We start from the raw sequence: 23667 nt of genomic DNA on the forward strand, positions 1-23667 counted from the left end.
ATTTTCGTTGATCATTTTGAGTTACGAAAAATGATCTACACTCTTTATTACATGCATTAACACATAAACATGATGCTTATGACATATTTTAGTAAATGATTTACAGTGTAACACCGAAGGTGTTACAAATCTACCCCCTTAAAGAAAATCTCGTCCCGAGATTTTCATGTGCCTAGTGTGAAAAAAGAGATAAGAAATAAACCCACTGTCACTGTAGCAAACCCCGTTGTTACTGTAGCAAACCCGCTGTTACTGTAGTAAAACCGCCTCTGAAAACCGCCCAGGGGGTAAAATAGACGGTTTTGGAAAGTTCAGGGGGTAAAACAGACGGTTTCATAGTTGGGGGGTGAATTAGACTAAGTATGAAAGGTGGGGGGCGATGTAGACTTTTTCCAGTCGGAGCGCGACCAGTGGCTTCTTAGACTTTTTCGGTCGACGAGAGGACTAACACGAACCACTTGTGTTGTAGCCCATCAACAACAATACAGCCCTGTTGCAAAAAAAAAAAATACAGCCCAAGTCCAGTTAGCCTGCGTTTATCATCAACTCAATCCCGTCTCAGGAGCCAGGAACGCTGCCTACCCCTGTCCTATCCTATCCCCAGTTCGGCCACTCCCCCAGTCCGCGCAAGGGTGCCGGACGGCGAGGCCAGTGTGCGAGGTGCTCGGCAAGACGGCGGCAACCCCGTCGATTCGAGGCGCGGGCACCGGCAAGTGCCACTCGACGAGGCACGAACGCCAGCAGGGCTGACGCGGTTTCCACAGCCGCCGCCAGCCTTCAGAGAGCTCAGAGTCCAAAATCCAAGCTCTAAACAGGCTCGTCCATGAGCAGATAAGGCGCGCGCCACGCCACGCCACGCCGCGGCCACCGCGAGTACGTAAGGAGTCCCAACCCCCCACGTAAACTCCCATCGGCGGGCGGGCATGGGGGCGCTACCCGTCGCCCACAAGCTCGCTCTCACGGCCCCATTCTTCCCGTGCCACCGCCGGCCCGCGGCCCACGGCCGGCGCGGCCGGCGCCGGCGGTACGGGGCTGTGGTGGCGTACATGGAGCCGAACCCCAACTCGCCGGCGGCCATCGCGGGGCGGCTCATCGGCGCCCTCCCCGTCGTGGGCCTCGTGGCGCGCATCCTCAGCGACGAGGGCGGCGTCGGCGGCGACATCATCGACTTCGCCGAGTTCCGCCGCCGCGTCAGCAAGAAGTGCACCGTCATGGACTCCAAGGCCTTCTACGACTTCAACCAGCGCCGCGGGAAGGTACCTTTGCTCCGTTGCTCTGGTTATGTATCTATAGTGCGCACAGCTTCTGAATGGAATGGAATGATAAAATCTTTTCGTCGCGTCGTTGGGCAGCCGGGAGATCCGTTCTACGTTCTACTATGCTGCTGGCTGGCCGCCATTGGCGCCGGGCTGCTCAAAACGGAGGAGATCTTGGAAGGCGTGGCGCGGCTCCGCATCTCCAACGATATCGAGTTCGAGGAGGAGACGTTCATCGACATGATGAGGGCGGCAAGGGAGGTATGTAAACAGCTACCCTCCTGCTCTTGCTCTTGCTCTTGCTGACGATGTAACATTATATTATTCTACTATCTGCAAATTGCAACGGTGTATGCTAGAATCAGAGAAGATGAATCGTGTGTGATGATTGATTGATGCAGAAAAGGGCGAAGCTGAAGGCTCCAGCTCCGCAGATACCGATGGAAACGCGGGCGGAGAAGGCCCTGGAAGCCATCTACGTGTGCTGCTTCGGGCAGGACATGGTGGAGGAAGAGGACGAGAAGCTTCTCCGGACGATACTGAACGCGGTCTTCCCCTCCGTCGGGAGGCCGGCGGTCGAGAGGATGGTGGCGTCCATGGCCAAGCAGGTGGCCTCCGGTGAGAGGAAGCGGGACGAGAGGACCGTGTCCAAGGAAGTGCAGCAGCGGCAGCTCAAGGACCTGGAGTTTCTCAAACAGAATAAGCTGGAGTCATCGTGAAGCAGCCGCGAGCAGAAACTTGTCGTGGACACTGTGTAGTCCAACAAACATAAATCACGAGACGTGCTTCGCCGGTTGTAGCCTTGCTCGGTTCCTTTTGGAACAACGGATTCATGAAGGAATTTTGTAGCATTAGAATGGAATTCTATATATATGAATTTGTCCTTTGGAAGTTGGAACAAGGAAGTGGCCATACTGAAATCCTACAGGTCCTACGAAATGCCTCAATCCGTAGAAATTTGTGCGCTAATCTAACATGACATCCAACCTCCTTTGTGGTTGTGGCTCTCTCCCTCTTGCAATTCCTGTACTGTTCTTTTTTCCTATATTGCTTCCAAACACTATATTAGAAACTTCCCTAGTTTCTTAATCTCTGCAGGACAATTGACATTCAACTATAATCCTATGTTTTTCCTATAGTATGTTCTATAAATCGTGCGCTCTAATTCATGAGGTGTGCCAAGTGCGATAGGGAAGCAAGTGGAGTCGATGCAGCTCACTGTCACATTGTGAATGGTAATTCTAAAAACAAGATCTACAACGAAGCAACAGGCGTTTCCGTTTTACTATGCATCTATATATAATAATATGTCTAGATACATAGCATAATGGATGAACTAAAAAAAAGTCAAAACAACTTATAATTTGGAACAGAGAGTAGAAATTAAGAGCATGAAAAAAAGTATACAAGCTTGCTGATTGCAGAAAGTGGCAACTGGTAGTATTTGTTTTGTGTACGAGCGACAAGTGTCTGTTCACGATTGCAGAGAGGACAGAAAGAGAGGCAAGGGTATGAAGTATGTATGCGCAGCGCACCTGAATGCCGTACTGGTTGTGACTGTCTATGCACCTGAATGCGCAGCGCACCGCACCTGAATGCCGATCGATGTGCCCAAAGGGAAAAAGTGAAACTGTCACAGCATGATCTAACCATCATTCGCAAGCCTCGCGCAGCAACCCACACCATGACATGTGTGTTCCACTCCATGGTGGATGCCCGCCGCCCGCCCATATGGAAATCCAGCAAGCGAAGCTTTGCCGCTGTCTTCTCCATGGAGACAAGCACAGGGCGCTACACGAGGAGCAATGCCGTCGTTAGATCATGCTGGCAGCTTCACTCTTTCTCTTGCGCACTCAACTCACACAATTCCTCCGATCCGGTCGGGTCCAATCCGCCGTGCAGACTGCAGAGGGCTCGCGCTCACGGCCCCCATGCCCCATGGCGCGGCAGCTCAACACACCACATGGCCACCCCACCGCTGCTTATATAGACGGACCGACGGACGGACGGATCGCCGGGCAGAGAGCCAGAGACCGGCCCGGTTGGGGGTCACATGGGGACGGCTGCCGGTCAAGGTGGCGCCCGTGCATAAACAATCCCCGCCCTGTCGCTGACCCGGCGAGCGCGAAGGGGATCCGATTCCGAGGCCGGCGAACTGCCAATCAGCGCCGAGTCAAACGCGGGGGCAGCACATGCGCGTCGCGGCGCGTCGCGCGGAGGAGGCGAACGTGGCCTCGTCGCCCTTGCGCTGCCGCCGCGGGAATTAACTGCACGCCCCCGCCCTGTCCTCGCACGCAAACAAATTCCGTCTCGAGAATGCAAACCCTCGACTTTTAAAAACGGTTTTTTTTGGACGAAATAGAACTATAGAAGTGCAGAGGCTGGTCCATTCAGTTCAGAGATGCAGGATAGTCAAACATATCCGAGTGCGTTGCTTAAAATATTCAACCAACCAAACAAAAATATGTAGTAAGGTTGATAGGTCGGAGTAATATACACAAAGCCAAGTTTTCCAGATCCGTGCAGAATGCTACAAGTTTTCCAGATCTGTGCAGCATGCTTACAAGAATCAGCAGGAGATCGAGCATAGCCCAGCTCACATTTACCTCTGGAAGATGCCAAAGGCAACGGTCTAAATACGACGATCAGTGACAATGAAATCACGACACGATACTGCATTACTGCACACAATACGAAGAGCCAGCTGCCTAATTGTTCTGCAGTCTCTGACTGTCAAGAAATGGCACACGATACAGGTTTCCGAAGAGCCCATGCCCCAAAAACCTCTGGTGAAATCAGCATAAATAACCTCACGAAAACACAACTCAAATGTCATCAATTGTTACAAGTACACGGGCGACAGTCTCTAGCTGGCTCAGTTTTTCTAATAAAAAATAAAATAAATAATACAATACACGTACAGAAGCGAATGCAGCGGTCTAGCAGACAAATGCCTTGGGGCACCAATGACCTAAGTTGATAACTTAAACCCCCATCAAGTGATGATGGCAACAATGAAAAGGGGAAAAGGGGGATGGGGTTAACACATACATGATCAGATGACAACTACTACAAGTGGAAGGACCCAGATGCGGTGCCGCTACAAAACTGACTGACTCAGGAGGAGCTCTGGCGACCAAAGCCGCTAGCCTTGGTCCCACTTCTCATGTTCTGCCTGGCTGCACCTGAAGACCAACTTGCTGAGAGCTGTGAAAAGGTTGGGTTAGAGCATCAAACCTCTGAGGCCGGCCAGATGTCATGCCTGCAGAAACCACCTGCCTTGGCCTTCCAATGCGCTTTACTAATGTCGGTCACGACTTCACCACCAAGTTCCTCGTTCATTCAGTATCCAAATGTTCATCTCATGTCGTAACATGTGGGTAAGGAGCACAGTGAGTTGTAAATTTGCTCAGCTTTGGGCCGCTTGGATGCATGTCCTCTGGTACACTGGTAGAAGAGATCTATCAGATGTCTCAGTTTATCTGCATGAGCATCAGATGTGATCCCTAAGTTTAGCCTCGTAGCTGGCTCATCCATTGTCCAGAATGCTTCTAATTCCTGAGTTAGCCTTGGCCTCTGTTTCTTCCTCTGAAGAGACGGGATTAGGAAGATGGTTATACATTCATATGTAACCACTAGAGCAACTACAAAAACAGTTATTTGCTTCTGGTATGACAGGGTCTTACCAGTATCAGATCATATATTTCTGAGTCAGGAAGTCCCTGGTAAGGCATCCGAAGCGTAAGCATCTCCAATAGAAAACATCCAAATGACCAGATATCTACTTCCTGCATCCAAGAAACATCTAATCAGACAACCGAACCTCTTGGGGATTTGGTTGGGACAGGGTAGATCTGTAGATGTTTGACTAAATAGTTTTGTACAGTGTACTCCCTCCATGTTGGTAAAAGAAGTCGTTTTGAACAAGGCTTGGGTCAAACATTGGGAATATAAATCATGAATAACTTTTAAGTTGTTGAGTGACATATATCACTTTCAATAAATATTTTTATAAACATTAGAAGTCAAAGTTATGCTTTGGTGACCGTGTCGCTGTCCAAAACGGCTTCTTTTAGCAACCTGGAGGGAGTACATACCTAGGGGGGCTAAGTATTAATACTAACACAGTTCTTCAGTTCAAATGGATCTCAATTTACTAAAATCGAAGTGGATTTGCAATGTGAATCCAACAGACATGCATTCACACAGGTTGCATGATAGTTACAGTGGTCAGAGTAATGTTTGAAGTATGTCTCCACAAGATCAGGGCTAAATTTGTTACTGCAATATAATTGATTCCCAGATCAGAACATATTTCAAATAGATGCCACATTCAAAACATTGGTGTACATATATACTTAACGAAACCATATAATATTTCACAATGCAGGTTGCTGAGAACAAAATAACCACCAAACTCACCAACAAGCATGCACAATAACTGAACAAATATAATAATGAATAAACAACAAAACAATAATTATCTAACAAATTCTTACCAGTCCATAGTGGTGTTTTTCATGCATGGCCTTAACAATCTCTGGAGCCATCCAACAAGGTGTTCCAACACAAACATTGGGTGGGTGTGTACCAAGGTGAGATATACAGCATGTATGGGATAAAGAATGCAAAGGAACGGATCTGTCAAAATCAGAGAGTTTGACAATGGGTGCACCAGCATTCCTCTTGGAATCCAGATCAACCAAAACATTCTCACTTTTTATGTCCCTGTGAATAACGAGCTTCTTGTGCATCTCCAACAATGCACAAACAACTTCCCGAGCAATGTAAACTGCCAGATCAATGGGGACACACTTCTTGCCCTCCTTCAGTAGCTTTGTCAAATATCCCTGACGAGTAATTAACAGGTACGGTACCAAAAATGAACATCTGAATTAATGTTGAAACAATACAGGAGAAAGTCATAAACATGATAAATGATTTTTACCTTAAGAGAACCTCCATTTACATATTCCATTAAAATTATAGACTGCAATATCCTATATTCTTTATCACCTTCGACTTGAACCCATTTAGATGAAAGTTGGTGTCCATATATGTCCACTATGGATCTGTGCTTCCTTAACAGCACCCAGCATTCTTACTTCTCCCAGAAGCTTGTATTCAAAAAGTTTAACTTCATCATTTGAGGCACTGCGAGTATCCAGATATCGTATCTGCAATTGCAACAAAGTCAAGCACATACACCCAAAAATACCACACAGAAGGCACAAAGAATAAAAGGTAAAAGAACAAAAACCTTTGCAGCAGCATCAACAGCACCAATTTTACAGTGATAAACAGAATTAGAAGCTGTAACTTCAATTTCTTTGCATGATGAGACAGATGGGAAGGAACACCGAGGAGTATAGTCCTCATCATCAAGTGCAATTTGAAGTCGACTGAGCGGTACATACCTGAAACAGCACGGAGATAATGGGTTAATCAAGCATAAGATGATGATCTTGGATTCAGAAATAAACTGTATGTAGCATGTAATACTTGTGTCAGCGCCTCCCTGAAACAGCAAGACTAATGTGCATGGAACACTAGATCAGCAGACAAGATCCCCTACCATCAGGTGAACAAAATAATAAAGGATTAAAAGAGTATCTACCAGCAATAACCAAATCAAGAATTGAAAATATAAAAATGGGCTCAATCCCTGCCACAAAGTGACGATATTTTCTTAACTGTCATAAATTTTCCAAATGAAAATTGTACCAGGCAGACGAACAGCTGCACAGGAGAAATTTGTAAAGATAGGACTGCCAACTTGTTGGCAGCATCATGGACCATCTCATAAATAGAATGTGACAAAAGGTAGTGAATACAATACAATGTTTTACAATACTGTTCTTTTCAGAATATGATATAAACAGAACCTAAAAACTGGAAATTAGCTGTTTAAGAAATGTGTGATGTGGCATTTTGTAGGTCCTTTATGCCAGACACAATATTAGCATCCGACGAAACAGTGCTAACGCAATATTGACCATAATAGGGGCAAGCATGGTACAGTTTTTATTGCAGGTGCTCTCCATGTAAATGTAAGACATAATCTGCTGCTCCCGTTTCTCCATTGTTGGAGAATGGTCGGCTCGGCCTACCACTCCATGTTGGGAGTTGAAAACTGATCGGCTCTGCCGACCAGCTCCTGTAGCTGTAGCAGTAAGGCAGTAGACCATAATAGTAGTGGCTTACTTCAGCCATGTAGGGTGGAAATGGCTGAGCTAAGCTTTGTACCTTAGGAGTAGGTAGTTGGTGTACCCTTGTACCTTAGGAGTAGGTAGTTGGTGTACCCTTGTACCTTAGGAGTAGGAAGTTGGTGTACCCTGTACCTTAGGAGTAGGTAGTTGGTGCTCTTGTACTCCGGTAGTAGGTAGTTGGTGTACTCACCAACAACTATGTACCTGGTAGAGGTACAGCTAGAGTTGTATATATTCTATCCAAAGGCAATACAGCAAATCAGTTCAGTTTGCCACATCCAGAGGCAGAGCTTTCGGCCAACGCTGGGCTTGTGTGTGTGAGCTGTTCTCAATATCTTCTTCTACCGCGCAAAGAAGGCGACGGACCAGCTGCTGAAACAGGAGTACGCCAACCTCAAGTTCAAGGATGGTGAGTCGGTGGAGGACTTCTCCCTCCGCCTACAAACGCTCATCAGCAAGCTGAGGAGCCACGGTGTCACCATCGACGAAGAAGAGGCGGTCGCCATGTACCTCCACTCTGTGCCGGCGAAGTACATCCAGATTGCTCTCTCCATAGAAACGATGTTGGACTTGTCCACCCTCACCATTGAGGATGTGACAGGCCGTCTGCGGGCGGTGGACTGAGCGCATGGAGCAGGCCACAACAACGACGGACAACGGCAAGCTGCTGCTGACAGAGGAGTTGGCTGCCCAGATGAAGGAGAAGTCCGGGGAAGCCTCCTCCAGCCGCGGTGGCAATGGCAAGCGCCGTGGCAAGGCTTCTTCGGAGACGACGAAGAAGGTCGACCCCAACGCCTGTCGATGCTACGAGAAGACGGGCCATTGGGCAAAGGAATGCCCAAATCACAAGCAAGAGAAGAAGGTTGAGGCTCATCTGGCGCAGGTTGATGATGATGATGAGGCCACTCTCCTGATGGCGACGTTCTGTGCACTGCACAACGTTGAGGCCAAGGAGAAGGGAGAGGTGATAGCAGTGGAAGGGCCTGTAAGGCCCTGAAGGCTGTCAACCTCGACGAACTACGCGCCGAAGTCCACCTCGGACGTGTGGGCGGCTGAGGAGCGACGGTGGTACCTGGATTCCGGCGCCAGCAACCACATGACGGGCTCCACGGAAGCCTTCTCCGAGCTCGACAGCAATGTGACCGGCACGGTGAAGTTCGGTGACGGCTCAAGGGTGACGATCCAAGGGCGCGGCACCATCATCTTCAGGTGCCAGAACGGCGAGCACCGAGCGCTGACGGATGTATATTACATCCCGCAGCTGCGTTTAAGCATCATCAGCATTGGCCAGCTAGATGAGCGCGGCAGCAAGACACTGATCAAGGACGGCGACCTCAGGATCAAGGACCAGGGGCAGCGGCTTCTTGCCAAGGTAAAGAGGTCCCGGAACCGGTTGTACCTGCTCGACCTGAAGGTGGAGCAACCCATCTGCCTGGCTGCACGGCGCACAGAGGAGCCGTGGCTATGGCATGCCCGGTATGGACACCTCAGCTTCAACGCTCTTGGTCGGCTGGAGAAGATGGTGCTGGGCTGCCTCACATCGAGCACGCAGGCTAGCTGTGTGACAGCTGCCTGGCCGGGAAGCAAAGAAGACTGCCGTTCCCGAGGACGGCGAAGTACCGCGCGGCAGAGGCCCTCGAGCTAGTCCATGGTGACCTCTGCGGGCCGATAGCGCCGTCGACGCCCGGCGGGCGCAAGTACTTCATCTTGCTGGTAGATGACTGTAGCCGGTACATGTGGCTGCAGCTTCTGACCAGCAAGACCGAGGCGGCAAAAGCGGTCAAGAAGTTCAATGCGCGCGCGGAGGCGGAGAGCGGCAAGAAGTTGCGCGTGCTGCGGACTGATCACGGCAGCGAATTCACTTCGATGGAATTCGTTGCGTACTGCACGGATCAAGACGTGGTGCGACATCACACCGCGCCGTACTCGCTACAGCAGAATGGCGTGGTGGAGCGGCGGAACCAGACGGTGGTCGGCATGGCTCAATCCATGATGAAGGCCAAGAAGATGTTGGTGGAGTTCTGGGGAGAGGCGGTGACCACGGGGGTGTTTATCCTCAACCGCGCGCCCACCAAGGCCCTGAAGGGCAAGACGTCGTTCGAGGCTTGGCATGGACGCAAGCCAAATGTGTCCTTCCTCAGGACATTTGGCTACGTCGGCCATGTGAAGAACACCAAGCCTCACCTCGGCAAGCTGGAAGACAGGAGCACATCCGATGGTGCTCCTGGGCTACGAGGACGGCAGCAAGGCCTATCGGCTTTATGATCCCAAGAGAGGCAAGGTGGTGATCTCTAGGGATGTGGTGTTCGATGAGATGGCGGCCTGGGACTGGGAGGGTCCGAGGCACGGGGGAAGCTGGCAGCTTGAGCAGCACCTTCGTCGTCGAACACTTAGTCATCCACGGTGGTGGAGACGCTAGAGAAGAGGTGCCGACCACCCTAGAAGTGGTGCCGAGCGGTCCAGCAGCAATGCCGACCACTCCTAGAGGGGGCTGCCGAGCACTTCAGCAGCAGTGCCGAGCACTCCAGCAGTGGAGCCGAACCACTCCAGGAGTGGTGCCGACCGCTCCGGCAGTGGATCCGACCACTCCGGCAGTGGTGACGAGCTGTCCAGCAGCGAAGCCGGCCACTCCGGCAGAACAAGGAGGCAAGGGGACACCACTCGAGTTCACCTCCCCTCCGAGCGACATCAGCGAGTTCGTGGATGCCTTCCACTATGGCAAAGAGGTGCGGTTTCGCAGGTTGGACAACATCGTCGGCAATGCAGGGGCCTCAGGCCTGGCGAGTCAGCTGCTCAACAACCCAGAGCTGCTCCTTGTTAGTGTCGAGGAGCCACCGACGTTTGCAGTGGCTGAACACGACGCCAATTGGCGACGGACGATGTTGGAAGAGATGAAGGCCATCGAGGACAATGGCACATGGGAGCTGGTAGATCCACCGGTGGGCTACAGGCCAATCGGTTTGAAGTGGGTCTACAAGGTAAAGCGGGACGAGCGCAGCGCCATTGTCAAGTACAAGGCTCGGCTCGTCGCCCGCGGCTTCGTGCAGCGTGAGAGCATCAACTTCGAGGAAGTCTTTGCTCCGGTGGCACGAATGGAGTCCGTTCGCTTGCTGTTGGCCATGGCAGCAACGAAGGATTGGCGCGTCCACCACGTCGACGTCAAGTCAGCATTCCTCAACGGCGAGCTCACGGAGACGGTCTTCGTCAAGCAAGCTCCGGGCTTCGCCGTCAAGGGCGCTGAGCACAAGGCGCTCTACGGGATGCGGCAGGCCCCTCGGGCGTGGAACGCCAAGCTCGATGCCACCTTAGGCAAGCTTGGGTTCATTCGCTGCGCTATAAAGCACGCGCTCTACACGCGGCGACGGGGAAGGAGGAGCTCGTCATCATCGTGTACGTGGATGACTTAATCGTCATCGGAGCGTGAGCAGAGGACGTCGACGGTTTCAAGCGCGAGATGACGGCTCGTTTCAAGATGAGCGATCTCGGCGCACTCTCCTACTACCTCGGCATCGAGGTGAGGCAAGGGAAGCAAAGCATCTCCCTGGGTCAGCGCGCCTATGCAGAGAAGCTGCTGGAGCGCGACGGCATGGCAGGAGTGCAAGCCGTGCGCGACTCCGATGGAGGAGCAGGCTGAAGCTGAGCAAGCACAGCACTGCTGCGAAGGTGGACGCGACGCGCTACCGGAGCATCATCGGCAGGGCTGCGCTACCTCACTCATACCCTGACCGGACATTGCGTTCGCGATTAGGGTACGTCAGCCGTTTCATGGAGGACCCGCGCGAAGATCACTAGTCGGCAGTGAAAAGATTGTTGCGCTACGTCAAGAGGACGCTCGATCAAGCGATCATCTTCCCCAAGAGTGGCGTCAAGGGTGGGTTGCGGCTCACGGTCTTCAGTGAGGCACCCCCCAAGGCAAAGGAAGGTGAGCCAGGAGCTCACTGTCTTCAGCGATGCGGACATGGCGGGCGACATTGTTGGGCGACGGAAGCACCTCCGGCCGTGCTCATCTTTGGAGCAGCCCCAATTGCTTGGCAGTCGCTGAAGCAAAAGATCGTGGCGCTGTCGACGTGTGAGGCGGAGTACGTCGCAGCGGCCACGACGGCGTGCCAAGCTGTCTGGCTGCACCGGCTGCTGGGCGACCTGACCGGCGAAGAAGCTCACCCGCCAGCTCTGATGGTGGACAACCAGCCCGCCATCGCCCTCGCCAAGAACCCTGTCCTCCACGACCGGAGCAAGCACATTGACATCGAGTTCCACTTCCTCTGGGACTGCATCGATAGAGAGCAGATCGTCATCGAGTTCGTTGAGACTGGCAGACAGCTCGCTGACATCCTCACCAAGTCACTCGGGCGCTTGCGGTTCATGGAGCTGAGGAAGATGACTGGCATGGATGAGGTCAAGGCATCAGGTTAGCAGCAGGATTAGGAGAAGAATTGTAAGACATAATATGCTGCTCTCGTTTCTCCATTGTTGGAGAATGGTCGGCTTGGCCGACCACTCCCTGTTGGGAGTTGGAAACTGATCGGCTCTGCCGACCAGCTCCTATAGCTGTAGCAGTAAGGCAGTAGGCCATAGTAGTAGTGGTTTACTTCGGCCATGTAGGGTGGAGATGGTTGAGCTAAGCTTTGTACCTTAGGAGTAGGTAGTTAGTGTACCCTTGTACCTTAGAAGTAGGAAGTTGGTGTACTCTGTACCTTAGGAGTAGGTAGTTGGTGCTCTTGTACTCCGACAGTAGGTAGTTGGTGTACTCACCAACAACTATGTACCTGGTAGAGTTACAGCTAGAGTTGTATATATTCTATCCAAAGGCAATACAACAAATTAGTTAAGTTTGCCACATCCAGAGGCAGAGCTTTCGGCCAGCGCTGGACTTGTGTGTGTGAGCTGTTCTCAATATCTTCTTCTACCTCTAGCCATAGTGGGTGAGTGTGCCGGTAAGCTTACTGCTTGCTTGAGCAGGGCAGCCGAGGGACCAACAGTAAATACAACAGGGAAAAAGAATGGAACAAGGGAATTTACAATGATTTCTGCTTACAAAGAGTATAGGAATGTAAGATCACAAGCTGCTCACCTGCAGAAGTACTCTGGATCTGTCTCTTCCTTTATGTTGGTCGGGTAACAAGCATCAACAATCATCCTTACCCAGCCATTCCCTTTTCTAACAGGAACAACGTTCCAAGCATGAGGTGTATAGTCAAGATGGCCCCTCACAAGCTCACAAGGAATTGGAGGGTCCGCCCGGTCACACAAATACTGCAAAGCATATGGTTACAGTGTTCAAACTTCAAAGTACAAATACAGAATGTCAAAGTACAATACAGAACGGAAGCTGGTACAGGGAACAGGGTTACTACCTTCATTAGGACAGCTCGGTGCCTACAAACACCAATTTGCAGTGAACCTATAGGTACAATACCCGAATTTCTTCTTTCCTTGATGAGATGTATTGATCTATTACACAGACCAGTAAAATCAAAGTGCCCAGAAAGAGTATTGGTCTGCTTAGAAGCTTCATTGTTGTCACCTAAGTTCCCAGCAGAACAAGTACAAACAAAAGGCTGCTCCTTCCTCAAGCTAACAATAGCTCTCCGTGTTCTCCCAAGAGAAGCGCTTCGGTCACAACCACCAAAGCAGTCAGAAACAAACAAAGCGAGCACTGATGCCCTCAGTAAATCATGGCCTGCATCTTCCTCCATTTCAAAAGAGCTTGGCCTTGTCAAACTAGATAGCAGCAATTGTGCTGAAGAGGCAATTGTATCCAATTCTTCATCTTGTTCTCTAAGAAAAACAAAAGAATATTAGAACATACAGCGTGGAAAAAGAATGTAGACGGCCCCATATGGATAAGAATGGACACTAACCTGTCCAAGAGAATAACCTCCCGTGCATACAGCCCAAGACTCCTTTCGTACTCCTCTAATGACATGAAGGGCATATCTCGGCCTGCGTCATAAAAACCATCTGGTAGATGGTCATCTATGCTGCAAAATGATTCCACACTGTATTTATATGAAAGTTTTGAGCGTTCATCAATTGGTCGAGGGCATTTGCTTGGTTTAGGATTGCTGTCCATATCAGGGTGCCTTTTAGATTTTAAAGTACACTTGGATGTCACCTGAAGGATTGTCACGAGCAATCTCACCAACATCATGGGCAGATGAAGCAGTATCATCTAGTTCATTTTCAACACTGTAGATCCTGCCTCTGCTGAAACTAGCAGGCTCCCCACTGATACAAGAATTGTCATCATCGTAACCTCTCATATTGAATCCAGGTTTCTCCTCGTCATAGTGATCCTGTACCATCATGCCACTATCCTTTGTAAGCCCATCCAAATCATCATCGACTATTGAAGATACATCTTCAGATATAGAACTCGTTTCTTTCAACAAGTCCTGTACTGAGGTTTCTTCGTCAATTGTTCTGATGCCTAGCTTGTTTTCCATATCTTGCAAACTAGAAGGACAATCATCTTCAGCCATGGTCACGGCCATTTCATCTATGTATTTTTCATGGAGCTTGCTCCTGCTCGACTCCAAACGCTCCTGGCGAGCTCGTTGTTGCAGGCAATCCCGTCTCCTCCAGCCCTTCTTCATTTTCTGTGGGGTATGGTGTTTCAAATTTGGGGAAGCTTCTGGTTGTAAGCATAAAAGGGCACTGTCGCAAGCACGACTTGAAGTACTAGATTCTGCTAAACTACTCATGTCTGCTACACCTGTGTACTTCAGCTTGCAACCCTTCATAGCATTTTCAACATTTCCCCTCATATCACAGCATATCCATGAAGGAATTACATAGGAATGGGAGAGCCTATTAAACTTGAAACAGAAAACAAAATGTCAATGTATGATATTTAATATTTAAATTTATAAAAAGAGCATCCACGATATAAAAAAAATAGCACCAATGAGTAATAAGTTATAAAATCATTAGCACAAAACAAGTGACCCCTCCTGCCCCCCATAAAATCAACACATGCTTTATTTTTGGGCTAAATACATCCTAACACATCTGCCCTTAAATTTTCAACACATTTAAATGGAATACATACTGTTATATTGAACCACATGAAACAAATATAGCAGAAACACTAGTATAGACAGTGGAATAGAAGTTAGAACAATTCGAATATAGCAAATAAAGAAGAAACATGTAATTTTACTCATGAGAAGAGGCATAATAGATAGAGAAAATACCTGAAGGTTTAAATACTGCAGCGTAAGCATAGAAATAAGTTTAACCGAACCAATAGAAGTCAATCTGTTGTTTGATAAGTCAAGGCTTTCAAGACATCTCAAAGAGGAGATTCCTGAGGGTACATCTACCAACTTATTATTGGTCACTTTGAGGAACTTCAGCGCACTCAACTCAATTATACAGTTAGGCAAGTTCTTCAGTTTGTTGAAAGAGAGGTCAAGCTCTTGGAGCTTCCTGAGGGAACCAATCTCAGGAGGGAGGTACCTGTACATTGTGAGTTTGTGACAAGGATAACAATCAGTCAAAACTCAAAAGAGTAGCTCATACAACAAGGCAATTCAGTTAACTACTCCAATCATTAAAGCAGCACACATCTGACACAATCACGGTCCCCAAAGACATCAGCTATGTCCACTGATTTGTAACCTACAAAACTTTAATGCAGTGGAAGTAATTTCAAATTGAATCTACCAATAAAATTTTCATGTATCCATTCTAAATATTCATCAATGACCAAAGTTTGACTGAAGATATCACAAAATGGCACTATAGAAAGAAAAAAGGGGAAAACCTCAACAAAACTTGGTTCCAACAAAAAAAAGTATCAGAAAAGCTACATGTAAGTATAATGCATCACAGAATCAAAAGTTTAGCAAAAGCAATTCTACCATTGTGTTCATATCACATAGCACTGGTGCTCATTTAGTAAAGGTGCTGCCTAAATGGCCTGAAACATCAATGTGTTCATAAAACATATCACTGGCATTCAATTAGTAAGGTTGCATTTGTTTTGGGATGAGGTGGGACAGAACGGTGTCGCCCCAGTTTTCTGGGATGGGATGATCTCATCTCCATGTTTGGTTGTGGGGAAGGAGTCAACCATGTTTTGTGTTTGGTATGAGGGATGAAAAAGGTGGATGACCGTTTTGCATCCGTTCGCAACCGTCAAGGTGGGCCCACGTGTGATACTCATTTTCCCCTTTCTTCCTCCTTTCCTCTCTCAAAACAGAGCACATTCATATATATAAAAAAAACAGAGCAAATCCATGGCCGGAGCAGCATCTGTGCCCACCGCTGCCTGCCCTGCTTGGTGAGGCAGCTCCGCCTGGCCCAGCTGCCCTCCCTCACTGGCACGGAGGCATGGGTACCACAGAGGCCACCCTCCTTCGCAAGTGCGGCTTCGCCCACTGCGTCTGTCCCTGCGCTGTTGTCACAGCGGTGGGGACGTGCGTGCGCACGTGTGGAGGGGAGCATGGGGGTGGCGCACGGCTGGCCCACCGATGGTGTGCACGGAGGAAGAATGGCGCGAAGCAGGAGAGCAGCGTCGACAGGGAATGGATTGGTACCTCTGTTTTTGAGGGATGACGGTTGAGAAGAATAGTCTCTCCTGGGGAAGGCTCCCTGGACTGCCCCCCCCCCCCCCCCCCCCCCCCCCCCCCCCCCCCCCGCCACCCCCCACCCCCCCCCAAATAAAAAAAAAACACCAAACAAACCCTTATTAAAAGTTGTACCCAACTGGTCTGAAACATCAGCACATCAGTAATTACACTCCAGAAACTAAGAGAACCTATGTCCACATCCCACAGATGGATCAAATTCATGGAGCCATTTGATGACCCTAACAGTGATTCAGCAATTTAAAGGTTGCACACCGAACATGGTTGCCATTATATTTTCAGCAATAAGAGTTATGGTTATTCTACAGAAAGCAACCATCTTAATTAAACTCCAACGCAAAGCCAATGGGTGCACCACCACCACTGAAGCAATGAAGCACAATAAATAATAATGCACATGCATTCTAGTGTATTTGAAATACAAATAGCAGCTATCCACTATTCAGGAATTTTGTACTGTGATGGATTGAACAATAAACAAATGAATTAAAATCATGACAGAAGCAAAGTAAAAAAACATATACACGACAATATTCAGTCAACCTAAATTAACACTTGACAAAAGAAATCGCGGTTACCAGAAGCTACCTAGCACAGAGAAATTCAGCCTAACCAACAGGCATTGCTAATCATGGTTACCCATCCAAGCTTAGTGACACACACCATTTCCCCTACCGTCATGCTACCTGAATTGAATTGAATAATTAGTAGGAAAAAAAAACAGCTGAGAACACAATAAAGCAACCACATTTAAGCTTGAAAACGCCAAAAAAAAGAAGAAGGCAGGCACGGGGAATTGAATTTGCGGTTTTGCACAAACCTTATTGAGAAGTGGCAAATGGTGAGCTTCGTAAGGCACTTCAGCCCGGCAACCTCCGCCAGTATGGAGCACGAGGACGGCCTTGGCGGCACCATTGAGAGCTCGAGCTGCCTTGAGAGCCTGCATCCGACGGAGCGGCGCCCCTGAGACCCTGGGCGCGGACACCTTGACCTGGAGGCTCTCGAGCCCGTCCAGCTCGCCCCCGGCATCCGCGGGTAGCACCTCCACATCGTTGCCGAAGAACTTGAGCGACCTGAGGCCTCCGGCTCCACCGCCGATGGAGCGCGGGACGAGGTTAAACGTGTTGCGGTAGATGTATATATCGCGGCCGCCGCCGGCGGGGGGCGTGGGGAGGGTCGCGAGGTCCCAGACGTTGCCTGCGACGTCGGAGGCGTCGGATCTGCGGGCCGGGAGGTCTTCTGCGTCAGGGATGGAGAAGGCCGGGGCCATGGGGCGCCGCCGGACGGCGGCGCGGCGGCGAGGTTTTGGGCGGCGGAGCCTAGGGTTTCGTACGGGCGAGAGAAAGGGAGGAAGAGAGAGAGAGAGAACGGAGGTGGGAATAAAAAGTTTTTGTTTGTAAAAAGAAAAAAAAAAGGAAAGGAGAGGCGGAGCGCGTGGTGGGACGCGCCGACGCGGAGCCCGAGAAGGGGAAGACGAACCACGAAGACGAGCCTGGCGGGTTCGCGCTTCGCAGTCTTCAGACTTGGGACGCGTTTACTAGTTCGGCACCGCGGTCTGGTGTGCGCTGGACCGCTGGTCCGGTTCGGGAAGTGATACGGGCCGAGCAAACTGGCTGGGCCAGACTCTCAGCCCAAGTCCACTCTTAAGGGCTCCACGCTGTTGACACTCGAAAATACGTAGCTCAGAACAAAACTGAAAGAAGAGACATGAAGAACTGCTTGAACCAAGAGGAGGATGAAGCCAGACTATTGATTTGAGTTCACCGAGCTCTCAACCAAACGATCGAAATAGACATGGTTGGTCCGATTTAGAGCTCGGATGTGAATGTTACAATGAAAATTTTAAAGCAGCAGTCCATGTCAGACATGTAGATGTTCAGACTAGGAGGAATGAAACAGCTTAAAATGATGCATTTCTATACTAGGGTCGAGTTACATGCACCGGCTGACTGAAGCACCTCCCCCCAATACTTGAGTGTTTGCAACTTAGGGTGAATTTCTACTGTGTCTTTGGTTTGTTAGATATCTTTGAGCACATGCACATGCAAACAAGCTTACAAAGTAAACATACTACCTGGAAATTCAATTAATGAGCCGAGCCTAATATCCCCTAACTAGGCAGAGTCCATGCAGTATTGTCCAATGGTTGTCACGGACCGAGCTGATTCCAACAGTCGTATGCCCAGTGCCCCACGGTAACGGTAACCGCCAGGCGCCAGGCAGAGAGAGCCCAACGTGACGATTTCTGCCTTTCTGGTAATGAAATGCACTACAGGAGAACGAGAAGAAGAAGAAAAGGATGCGATAAAAAAACGACTCAAAAGTACTCTTATTAGCATCACAAATCCACAGAACGTCAGAACCAAATCGAGCCTCTTATTCAGCTTTATTGAAACACACGGGAGATAGATTCTGCAGTACATCTACCACCACCTGGAACACTCCGTATGATTAGTATACCAGTTACACGATAGCGTAGATAAACGCGATGTGAGAATCTCACGGCGTTCGACAAGTGTGCGAGAAACGTAGCAGAAATCGTATCATGGATTCATCAGATACACAGCTCGGCACCTCGTAGTAGGCAGCCGGGGTAATGGGTACCAAGAAGATGGTGAACAAAGCCAGACGATCAGAACTGGTTGGACCAGTCGGCGGCACTGCCGACGCGGGGGATGCTAGCGTCCTGCTTCTTCTTGCTCTCGCTGTCGACCTTGAAGGTGGAGCCGCACATCTGGCCTTGGCTGTCCACGCGTGGCACCGCCTTGACCTCGTGCAGTGGGTGCTCGAAGCTCTGCAGCCCACCGGAGGTGGTGTAGAAGCAACCTGAGGGGTGGACATGTATGAATTATGGTAAGTAGATGATTGTGCACAAAGGGTGGAAACTGGTGTTCTGTTGTTGTAGTTACCTTTGGGGAATGGCGCGTGCGAGTTGCCGCAGCCTGTCTTGAGGAGCCCTGCATCGTCAGAGAACACAAGGTGGTTCTCGGAGTCGACACCCCAGAAGAAAGGGATGCTACCATCAGCGTCCTGCATTTAAACATGGCATTGCAACTCAAGGCTCAAGCCAGTCAACAAGGTAAGGTTGAGGAAAGAAGTGATGGCTGAATTACAGTCGGTGAACTTACAGCAGCAACAAAGGTGGACTTCGACAGGGTGTCATACAGGATGAACGCAAACTTCCCACTGAGGTCTCTCACAACCTGGCTGGCTGGGACCGGACCCCTGTCCCTCAGGGTCCTGTAGGCCTCTATGAGGATAGTCACCTCGTTCGCAGTCTTGCTCAGGCCATAATGCTGCTTCAGGTTGGCAATGTTCTCAATGTGCCCTTGGAACAGGCAGAAGATGTCATTCACAGCACCAAACAACCTGGACAGGAGAACAAGGCACAGAGTCAGCTAAATGTAATTCGGTCACCTGTATGGATATACCAGATAATAAAAGAACTCTCAGGATCAATCATGATTCAAGGCGATACAAACAGCATGTAGAAGAAGGTGGCAACATAGGTTCGGAAGGTTGCTTCAGAGGTGCTTGGAGTGACCAAAGAGAGCGGATGCGACTCGAAAGACACTTGGTGGTGGAATGGAGATGTGCAAAAGGCTATTAAGGAAAAGGAGTGCTATAAGCGCTTGTATCATGACAGGTGTGCAAACAACATAGAGAAGTACAAGGTGGCAAAGAATACTGCAAAACAAGCGGTGAGTGAGGCAAAGGGGCGGGCCTATGAGGACCTTTACCGACGCTTAAGTACGAAGGAAGAAGAGAAGGATATTTATAGGATGACTAGGGCTCGCGATAGGAAGACAAGGGACTTCAACCAAGTCAAGTGCATAAACGATGAGAGGGAGAAGCTCTTAGTGAAGAAGGATGAGATCAGACATAGATGGCAAGAGTATTTTGATAAATTGTTCAATGGTGAGAACGAGAACACCACCGTTCAGCTGAACGACTCGTTTGATGACACTAACAGGCGCTTTGTGCGGAGAATTCAAGAATCGGAGGTCAGAGAAGCCTTAAAAAATATAAAAGTGAGCAAAGCGATAGGCCCTGATGTATCCCAATCAAGGTGTGGAGATGGCTCGGAGATATAGCTATAGTATGGCTAACCAAGATGTTCAACAATATCTTTCGATCGAACAAGATGCCTGAGGTAACCTCATCCATTACCAAAGCAAAGAGATACGGGCTTAAGGCTGACCCTTGATGAAGTCCAATTTTAATCGGGAAGTAATCTGTGTTACCATCGTTTGTTCGAACACTAGTCACAACATTGTTGTACATGTCCTTGATGAGAGTCACGTACTTTGATGGAAGACCACCACATAACATTTCTTGGTATCTTATCATAAGCATTCTCCAAGTCAATGAAAACTAAATGGAGGTCCTTCTTCTGCTCTCTAAACCGCCCCATAACATGTCTTATTAAGAAGATTGCTTCTGTGGTTGACCTTTCAGGCATGAAACCAAATTGGTTTGTTGATATCTGCGTCGTTCCTCGCAGGCGCTGCTCGATGGCTCTCTTCCATAACTTCATAGTGTGGCTCATCAACTTAATTCCCCGATAATTAGTACAACTTTGAATATCTCCCTTGTTCTTATAGATTGGTATCAATATGCTTCTTCTTCACTACTCAGGCATCTTGTTCGATCGAAAGATATTGTTGAACATCTTGGTTAGCCATACTATAGCTATATCCCCGAGACATGGCTCAGGATAAGGTTAAAAAACATTAATCCCTCGACAAATCTAAGAGAACCACAAACTAATAGAAGTACATGTACAACCTAAATATGTATAATGTGTAAATGACCGTGTCATGTGACTGTAAATGTACTGAGAACTAGGAATATGCTCTTTCTTCCTTCCCTAGTTGCTGTAGAGATAGATTGTCAAACACTCATTCTTCATTTTAGAACCAAAAGGCTACTGCAAATATTACCTGATAAACAGCACTACTGTAAATACAAGCAGACTTAAAAATGGAGGACACTAAATCAGGTGTGGCGTGCGGCCGTGTAGGTGGGTGTGAATCAATGCATTCATGAATCCACAAACTAAACTTGCAGAGAATTCGACTGATCAAATAGTTTATAGTCATGAACCAACAATACATCTAACAACCCCAATGTTCAAATTCGTACAAAGCACCGCGTTCATCACAAACATGTGTTGATTTGGCCCGGAAAAAAATCGCGAAGGTGCTGACTCCACAAACTTTTGGAGCAGATCTAGACAACTAGAAGAGCATGACCAACAAGTACGCCACAAAAACGCCCCAAGTTTATACCCACAAGACAAGACCATCACGAAAACAAAAATCTGTACATAAAAAATGGAAGAAATCTCTCCTCGAATCGGCGTGGAAAGCACCTGCAGCCCTGATCGAAGCCCACATCGTTCGCTAGCCTAAAAAAACTAAAGAAAAAATAAGATCACACATCGGGAACCTCAAAAAGTTTCACCCCGTTCCAATCCAACCTCCAGGAAGCGATCACATAACCGAATCTCAGCCCAAGCACACAAACACGAACCATTTTCGCATCACGCAGAGGCGTCACATCACACAAGCACATATTCGGCAAGCGAGCGAGCACGGGCCGGGGAGCGCAACAGCACCTTGGGACGAGGGGGTTCTGGTTGGCCGCCGAATAGGCCAGCGCCCCGGAGGGGCCCAGGCTGACGGTGACGGCGCCGTCGTGCGAGTCGGAGAAGCCCTTCATCAGCGCGCCCGCGCCGGCTCCGCCTGCGGCAGCGGCCGCTCCGGCGACCGGCGGGCTGCGGAGGCCCTCCGGACACTTGGCCACCGTGGGATCGAACACCGCCAGCATCTCGCCGCCGTCCGATGCGACCTCTCTGTCTCTCCTCTCCTCGCTTTCCGTGCGCTGTCCTCTTGCGCTAGTCTCCCCACTCTCCCTTGTCTGTTTGCTACGGCAAAGGAAACGCTCTGAATGCCACAAGCCCACACAAGTCAACATATATAGGCTTTTTCGTTTCCCATTTTACCCTTCGGTCGGTCGGTGGATAAAGCCATATTTGCGATTATTTATTTCCGGGGAGATTACGGAGGAATTTGGATAAGCTGCATCATAAAAGGCAACAGATGTTGTACGGTTTATGACTCGTCAAAAGAGATTCGACCGGCTATTGTGAACTAGAGGTGTATATGTATCACATGGAATATTTTTTTTTAATCAAAGTATCATGGAATATTTTGATGCAAGCCAACGCGTCCAGAATTCCAGATCTATCGTGGAAGAATTGTCATCGAGTTCTCAAACTAGACGACGTCCACTGGATTGATGCTTTACCTAGTTGATTATCTCTCCTAATCATCATGCTGGCGCTGTCCTTAATATATACTACTAGTAGTAGTTGCTAATCAGCGTTTGTTTGGAACCAGTAGTTTTGGATAAGTTTTGCTAAAATTTTGTATGATAATCATGCGATCTAAGAGAATTTGACCATGTTTCTAATAACGGGCCTAGTAATTTTCAAGTTTTTTAACAAATAAATTATACACAGTGAGAGCTTAGAAATACTAGAGGTGTGTACTGAACTATGATCCCTCGGGTTACGAAATTACTAATTACGCATTGGATCACGGACGGATCGAGGTTTGATGAATCTAGTGGTAACATCCAGCGGATACAACTGCCGTTTTATTCTGTTTCAGAAAGTTGCTGTATGATTATTCGCTTTTTCACATGATTCATAAGCCACAAAAAGTCAGAAAATATCACAGGAGATTCGGGCGAGTTAGGTCTTGAGGAATCTGGATAAGATATAGCAATAGTCTTATCTGGTTTACGTTTAACGTTCCACCGCACGCTGACGTGTAAGAAGGGTAGGACTCGCGTATTATCATGTACGGAGTACACCAAACTACGCTACGCATAACAAGCTGTGCAAGTTTTAATAAGCAGATGCAGAGGGAAGTACTACTCGTATGTTATACTTAGTCAATGTCCGGACCGGACGCGTGTGGATGGCTGGAGGGCCTTTCATACTTTGACTGATCATGCCTTCTCAGGCAATCCAGATTCTGACTTTAGGCATGCCCGATGCCGTCCGTTCACGATCCGACGACTGCTGGACATCTCTGCTCTCCTAGTAGAAGCCTCGACAGCCCAGACGAGAACAGCCCAGCTGAGGCCCATTTATGGACGGGAAAGTAACACATTTTAGCGCTTGGTGCTTGGTTTTGTCGGGGGATGTGCGGGCCGCAGGAATATTTTGGCGCCGATTGTGTCGCTGCGCGCCGCCGCCGTCAGGTCGCGCTCGCGGCGCAGCTAGGTCACGCTCGCGCCGCCTGCAGTCGTCGTGCAATGCATTGTCGTCCTCGTCCGAGAGAGCAACGCAATCGACGTCCTCGTCCGAGATGCAAGGCAACCGGCTGCAGCCTGCAGTCCTCATGCACTGAAGTTCGTTCTTGCCGATGAGCTGCGAACTGTGTGATGATCAACGTATTATCTTCTTCTTTCTTCTCTATTTCGCTCTTATTTGTTCACAAGTGAAAGTTCACTCATATCTGCTTATTTGCCCTTTTCAGCTGGCTGGAAAAACGGTCGATGCTAATGCTGATTTGTTGCGAAAGAAAAACACTG

General features: G+C 48.9%; 2 protein-coding genes and 1 pseudogene across 2 annotated transcripts; 1 reads left to right on the forward strand and 2 right to left on the reverse strand.

Annotated features, from left to right (window-relative positions):
• The first annotated feature begins 556 nt into the window (after nt 1–556).
• LOC136476326 (photosystem I assembly factor PSA3, chloroplastic) lies at nt 557–2157 on the forward strand. Its single transcript, XM_066474117.1, has 3 exons — nt 557–1256; nt 1353–1517; nt 1658–2157. Exons 1-3 carry the CDS (start codon nt 924–926, stop codon nt 1973–1975), a joined length of 816 nt encoding a protein of 271 aa, XP_066330214.1. The 5' UTR covers nt 557–923; the 3' UTR covers nt 1976–2157.
• A 1510-nt stretch (nt 2158–3667) lies between these two features.
• On the reverse strand, nt 3668–17508 carry LOC136460596 (uncharacterized; annotated as a pseudogene).
• A 902-nt stretch (nt 17509–18410) lies between these two features.
• LOC136460773 (stem-specific protein TSJT1-like) lies at nt 18411–22009 on the reverse strand. Its single transcript, XM_066460370.1, has 4 exons — nt 21680–22009; nt 19188–19428; nt 18969–19089; nt 18411–18885 (listed from the first exon to the last, which is right to left on the reverse strand). Exons 1-4 carry the CDS (start codon nt 21889–21891, stop codon nt 18692–18694), a joined length of 768 nt encoding a protein of 255 aa, XP_066316467.1. The 5' UTR covers nt 21892–22009; the 3' UTR covers nt 18411–18691.
• Between the last annotated feature and the right edge of the window lie 1658 nt (nt 22010–23667).

Source organism: Miscanthus floridulus, chromosome 1 (genome assembly GCF_019320115.1).
Source record: "Miscanthus floridulus cultivar M001 chromosome 1, ASM1932011v1, whole genome shotgun sequence".
Lineage (NCBI taxonomy): Eukaryota > Viridiplantae > Streptophyta > Magnoliopsida > Poales > Poaceae > Miscanthus > Miscanthus floridulus.